The sequence below is a fragment of the Castanea sativa genome, chromosome 11 (assembly GCF_040712315.1).
Source record: "Castanea sativa cultivar Marrone di Chiusa Pesio chromosome 11, ASM4071231v1".
Classification (NCBI taxonomy): domain Eukaryota; kingdom Viridiplantae; phylum Streptophyta; class Magnoliopsida; order Fagales; family Fagaceae; genus Castanea; species Castanea sativa.
In genome coordinates, this window is record NC_134023.1 from 58,789,784 (window position 1) to 58,796,111 (window position 6,328).

General features: G+C 39.0%; 1 protein-coding gene across 1 annotated transcript; it reads left to right on the plus strand.

Annotated features, from left to right (window-relative positions):
- Positions 1-4,978: 4,978 nt before the first annotated feature.
- LOC142614786 (U-box domain-containing protein 16) lies at positions 4,979-6,328 on the plus strand. The gene has a single exon (XM_075787421.1). It carries the CDS (start codon positions 5,184-5,186, stop codon positions 6,138-6,140), a length of 957 nt encoding a protein of 318 aa, XP_075643536.1. The 5' UTR covers positions 4,979-5,183; the 3' UTR covers positions 6,141-6,328.

A 6,328-nucleotide genomic window follows, 5' to 3' on the forward strand; every position in this document is an offset into this window, starting at 1 on the left:
TAGGAAGAAAGGAACATATTGATTTCTTATTTATGTGAGCCTTAGATTTAGTTAGATCCGTGCAATTATTGGGAGTTGCAATTATTGTGAGTCGTGCATTTGTTACATGTAAAGTTTGATAGTTGAAAAAGTAAAAGAATTAAAATATTGAAAGTTAACCATTTTTCTGATTTAGGGCTTAAATTAAATGCGAGCTTCTAACTTTTAATCTTAACCATTGGTTTACTATTATAAAGTGCAATAGTTCTATTGGACTCGAGTCGGATCCTATGACTTGTGAGTCTTGAATTCCAAAACACTTTGATTTTTAAAATAATTCAAAACACATATATAATGGGTGCCTATAGAACTTCGGTTGATAAACTATTTTAAAAAATGTTAATATTGTTTTTATGAAAAATGTTAAAATTAGTAAAAAAAATAAAATATTTTTTAAACCAAAACTCTAGGTCACCATTTGTTAACTTTGCCCATATATATAACACTAGTAGAATTCATTTGGTTGAGGATATTTAAATTCAAATTTTTAGCTTGAAAAAAAAACTTGAATAAAATAAGCAGCAACACAAAATCTTATATTAGTGTAATTCAAGAATTTTCTAATTTTGGAAAAATTACAACTTATCCACCTATGATTTGAAATTTGACACTTTATCCATCTAAAGTTTTACCAAAATTTAAGAGTACGTTTGGTAACTGTTTTTTCTTCTTATTTTTTATTTTCAAAAACAATTTTCTATTTTTGAAACTAAAAAACTTATTTGGCAACTCAAAATGAACAGAAAATAATTTTGTTCTCAAAATCAATTTATGAAGGAAACTGAAAACATGCAAAAAGTTATTTTCAGTTTCTAGTTTTCAAAAGTCAAAGAAAACATGTTTTTGATTTAATGAATCTGTCTCATTTAATGAGTTAGTATTAGAGTTTAAATCCCAATAACAATATATTTTAGTATTTTCTTTTCTTTTTTTCAAAAAACTTTAAAAAAAAAAATTCAACCAACCAAATAGGTTTTTGGTTTAAAAAATACAAAAAAAAAAAAAAATTCTTTATATTCCCAAAAATAAGTTTTTAAAAATAGAAAATAAAAACTATTACCAAACATAATCTAAGTTGCTTACTTGTGGTTTGAAATCTCATGATGCAAGTATTCTGCTCGATTCGTTTTGATTTTATTTGATCTTATATTTTTTGTATTTTTAGAGGAGAGACATAAAAATGGAACAAAATTACAAATTTAGCCCTATTTCTATAGAAGCTAACCTCAAGTGGGTAAAATGTCAAACTTCAAATTACAAATAGGTAACTTAAATTTCGGCAAAAAAGTTGTAATTTTCCATTTAATTTTTAAACGTTAATACTTTTGTAGATTTGAAAGGATTAAATGTGAGATAGTATTTTTTTTTTTATATATACGAAATGCGAGATAGTATTATTTCATATCCATACATCAGAATTATTTATATGGCAAGTTCCAACAAACTACTAGTCTTTTATCCAACAAACTACTCAAGACTATGATGGTTCTCGGGGTGTGGAAATAAATCAACTTAGGAAAGAATTGAATGATTTACTTGATAGTGAAGAGATTTTGTGGCATCAAAGAAGCAAAGTGCATTGGTACAAAGAGGGAGACAAAAACACAAAAATTTTCCATGCTAGAGCTTCGGATAGACAAAGAAAGAACACAATTTTGGGACTTTGGAATGAGGATGGCAAATGGTATGATGACAAGGAGAGTATCTCAGCTACGTCAGTGGTATATGTTCAAAATATATACACCACATCATCACCAAGTTGTATTGAGGAAATTACCAAGGCCATTCCAACAAGGGTCACTAGAGAAATGAATAAGGAGCTAACTCAACCCTTCACTGGAGAAGAAGTTTCAAAAGCCCTGCATCAAATTCATCCCACCAAGGCCCCGGGCCCCAATGGTATGTCAGCTGTACTTTTTCAGAAATATTGGAGCATTGTAGGAGCTGATATTACTAGCATGGTGCTTAATGCCTTCAACCAAAACCTTCCCATGGTAGCAATAAACCAAACAAATATTTCCCTCATTCCAAAAACCACTCACTCCACCAAAATGACAGAGTTTCAACCAATAAGCCTTTGCAATGTGGTCTATAAACTTATCTCCAAGACTCTTGCAAACCAACTCAAAGCAATCCTACCCACGGTTATCACTGAAAACCAGAGTGCCTTCACCTCGAATAGGCTAATCACCGATAACGTATTAGTTGCTTTTGAGCTTATGCACTACCTTAATCACAAATCCGAAGGGAAGAATAGTTTTATGTCCATCAAACTTGATATGAGTAAAGCCTTAGATAGGGTCGAGTGGGGTTTTGTGAAGGGAGTTATGGAAAGGCTTGGATTTGATGGGAGGTGGATATCTCTTATTATGCAGTGCATTACATTTGTATCCTATTATGTCATCATTAATGGCGAAGCATTTGGTAGTAGCACTCCTTCTAGGGGCCTTAGACAAGGCGACCCCCTCTCTTCGGGACTCTTCCTCCTATGTGCTGAAGGCCTATCAACCCTCATCCACCAGGCAGCCCGTACCCAAGCCCTCCAGGGTATCTCTATATGTAGGGGTTGCCCAATGATCACTCACCTATTCTTCGCAGACGACAGCCTTTTGTTTTGTAAGGCTACCTCCCAACAATGCCTCAAGTTGGTTCAGATTCTTAGCTCCTACGAAGCAGCCTCAGGACAGAAAATTAATGCAAATAAGTCCTCTGTCTTCTTTAACCCTAACACTCCTAACAATGTTAAGGAAGAAATTTTGGGCATCCTAGGCCATATGCAGTGCTCCCAACATAAGAAATACCTTGGTCTTCCTTCCTTAATTGGTAAATCTAAAAAACAAGTTTTACGGAGGAGAAACTTCTTTTCATTAAGGGTAGAGAGATTCTTATAAAATCAGTTGTTCAAGCAGTGCCTACATACACCATGAGTTGCTTCCAACTGCCAAAGACCTTATGTGATGATCTAGAAAAAATGATGAGGAATTTTTTGTGGGGTCAAAGAAATCAAGAGACAAAAATGGTGTGGGTGAGCTAGAAGAAATTATGCAAATCAAAGCTTTTTGGGGGCATGGGTTTCAGAAACCTTCAAGCATTTAACTTGGCTCTCCTCACCAAACAAGGTTGGCGGATTCTCTCCAACCCACACTCCCTAATGGCTCAAGTCTATAAAGCAAAATACTTCCCCTATGATGATGTATTGAATGCAAAACTGGGAAGCAATCTGAGTTATGCTTGGAGAAGCATTTACAATAGCCTCGAGGTTATTAGAAAGGGCACGAGATGGCGGGTAGGCAATGGAAAGAGGATCCACATTTGGGATGACAAATGGATTCCAACCCCAACCACTCACAAAGTGATCTCCACTCCGAGAGCTTTTGAGGACTTCCCAATGGTCTCATCCCTTAATGATGTGAATAGTAAATGGTGGAAACTGGATTTTGTAAGATCTCTTTTTCTCCATCTTGAAGCTGATGAAATCCTTAGAATTCCCCTCAGCCACAACCTACACGAAGACTCTCTAATTTGGATGGGGAATAAAAAAGGATCCTTCACAGTGAAAAGTGCCTATTATGTGGCAAGGGGGTTGCTTGATGTAGGTATTGCTGGAGAAAGCTCATCAAACCACCAAGTCTTTGCCTTTTGGAAGAGAATCTGGCAGCTGAACGTCCCTCCAAAAGTTAAAATTTTTTCTTGGAGGGCATATTTGGATGGTCTTCCTACAATGCTCAACCTTAGGCGTAGGGGGTTAAATGTCTCTAGCTTTTGCCTAATATGTGACAAGGAATTGGAATCAACAACCCATGCTCTGCTCCATTGCAAACACGCCTGGAAAACTTAGGCTTGCTAGTTTGACTGCCCCATGGACTTCTCCTCTCCAATGCATGACCTCATTGGCATCATAAACCAATTTTTGGAAAAAGGGTCTTCTGTTGATCTAGACCTATTCTACATGGTTGCCTCGACTATTTGGGGAAATAGAAACAATGCTGTCCATAATGACACCGGCTACTCTCCAACTCAAGCTTGGGAGATAGCAAAGCAAACTCAAACAGACTTTGCCTCCTCAAGCACTCATGATCACCCCTCTCACCCATCGGATAGGACTCATTGGTCTCCTCCCTCTCAAGGCTTCCACAAAATTAACGTGGATAAAGCAACTGCAAATGATGGAGAACTTGCCAGCATTGGTGTTATCATTAGAGACCACACCGGAGCCATTGTTGGAGCTCTCAATAAACTCCTTCCATCGGCTTTTTTTGCTGTTGTCACAAAGGCGTATGCGCTCCATCAGGGGGTTCTTTTTGCTGCAGAAATGGGGATCTCCAAAGCCGTATTTGAGTTGATGCCCTAAGTCTTATTCAAATGTTAAATTCGAATGAAAATGGGGGGGAGGTCGGCCACATCCTCTAGGACATCAAGTCCTCGGCTCAGGCCTTCAGTTGGAGCTCCTTCAAACATCTAAAAAGAAATGGCAATAGAGCTGCACATGAATTGGCTAGGGAAGCAAAGTTCTCGGGTCAAGACCACACATGGAAGGGGGTCTCTCCTCCTTTCATTCAGCAGATTCTAGAAGATGACTTATTATAATTTCTGTGTTTCTTTAATTCTGTTGTAATTTGTTTTCATATCAATGAAATTTCCATATTTTTCTAAAAAAAAAAACAAAAACAAAAACAACTACTAGTCTAATGCTTGATGCTACCGACACTGTGTAAATTTATTACCTAGAAAAAAGAAAAGAAAAGAAAAAAAAACAAACATCAAGCTCGTGCTTTGCAATTTTACCAATTCCTCCATTGAAGTTTGAAAGACACGGGAAACAGCTTCTCACGCACATCCCTATCTTACATAAATCATCGTCAACAATGAAAATTCAATAATAGGCGCATCCCCACACACAAGATTGCATTCGTAAGAACATGACAAAATAAGAAGTTTTTTAGTCATTTCCTCATAGTTAGGTAGATACCCTTTGAAATAAGCAAAAAGTCGCATCTCTCGTTCTCTTATCCTTTTCACACTAGTTGTTGGGTTTTGTTGTGTTGTGTACTCAAAAACCAGCCACCACAACAACATATGGATAAACGCAAACTCAAGCCCAAATAATAACCAAAACCAAAAACTTTCTGAAAAACCCAAAAACCATGGAAGTAAAGCGCCGAACGGTGAAGACCCTGGTGACAAAACTGGGGTCAGTGTCAGAACGAACCAGAGTCGACGCCTTGTGCGAGCTTCGGCTGATGACAAAGCTCGAAGCAGAGAGCCGACCTCTAATAGCAGAAGCCGGCGCCGTCCCTTACTTGGCCGAAACTCTCTACTCTTCGTCCCATTCTTCACAGGACAACGCGGCCGCCACCCTCCTCAACCTCTCGATCTCCTCACGCGCCACCTTAATGTCCACGCGCGGCCTCCTCGACGCCATCTCTCACATCCTCCGCCACCACGCCTCCACGTCTTACGCCTCCGCCGTGCAGTCCGCCGCCGCCACTCTCCACAGCCTCCTCATTGTCGACGAGTACCGACCCATCATAGGTTCGAAGCGGGACATCATATATTCTTTGGTGGATATTGTGAAACATGTCGGATCTCCTACGAGGTCGGTGAAGGACGCGTTAAAAGCGTTGTTTGGGATCGCGCTTTATCCGCTGAATCGAAAGACGGTTATAGAGTTAGGTGGGGTTGGGACCTTGTTCTCGTTGGTCATGAAGGATTTGGCGGTTGGGGTAGTTGAAGACGCCACGGCGGTTATAGCCCAAATAGCCGGGTGTGAGGAGAGCGAAGAAGCGTTTCGAAAAGTCTCGGGTGTTGGGTTGTTGGTGGATTTGTTGGATGGAGCAACGAGCTCTAGTATGAGAATCAAGGAGAATTCGGTTGGGGCTTTGTTGAATTTGGTGAGGTGTGGGAGTGAGAAGGTTGGGAGAGAAGTTAGGGAAATGGGGTTGGGTATGGGTGTGGTGGAGGGGATTGCTGACGTGGCGGAGGAGGGGAGTGGGAAAGGGAAAGGAAAAGCTGTGGCTCTTTTGAAAGTTATCTATGGTGGAAATGGGTGTGTGGTGAGGGATGAGAGATTTGAATCCTTGCTAAATCAAGGTTCTTCTTGACTTTGTGGGGGGGTTTGGGGGGCTTGTGCTTGAATGGTATGTTGTATTTTTTTTCTTCTTTCTTTTTAAATTTTGGTTTAGAATAGGGGGAACGGTTTTTGTTATCAAAATTGATATGTATTGTGTAATGTAAATGATCAAATGGTGGATTTTAGTGATTTATACAGAACATGACAACTTACTTGTAT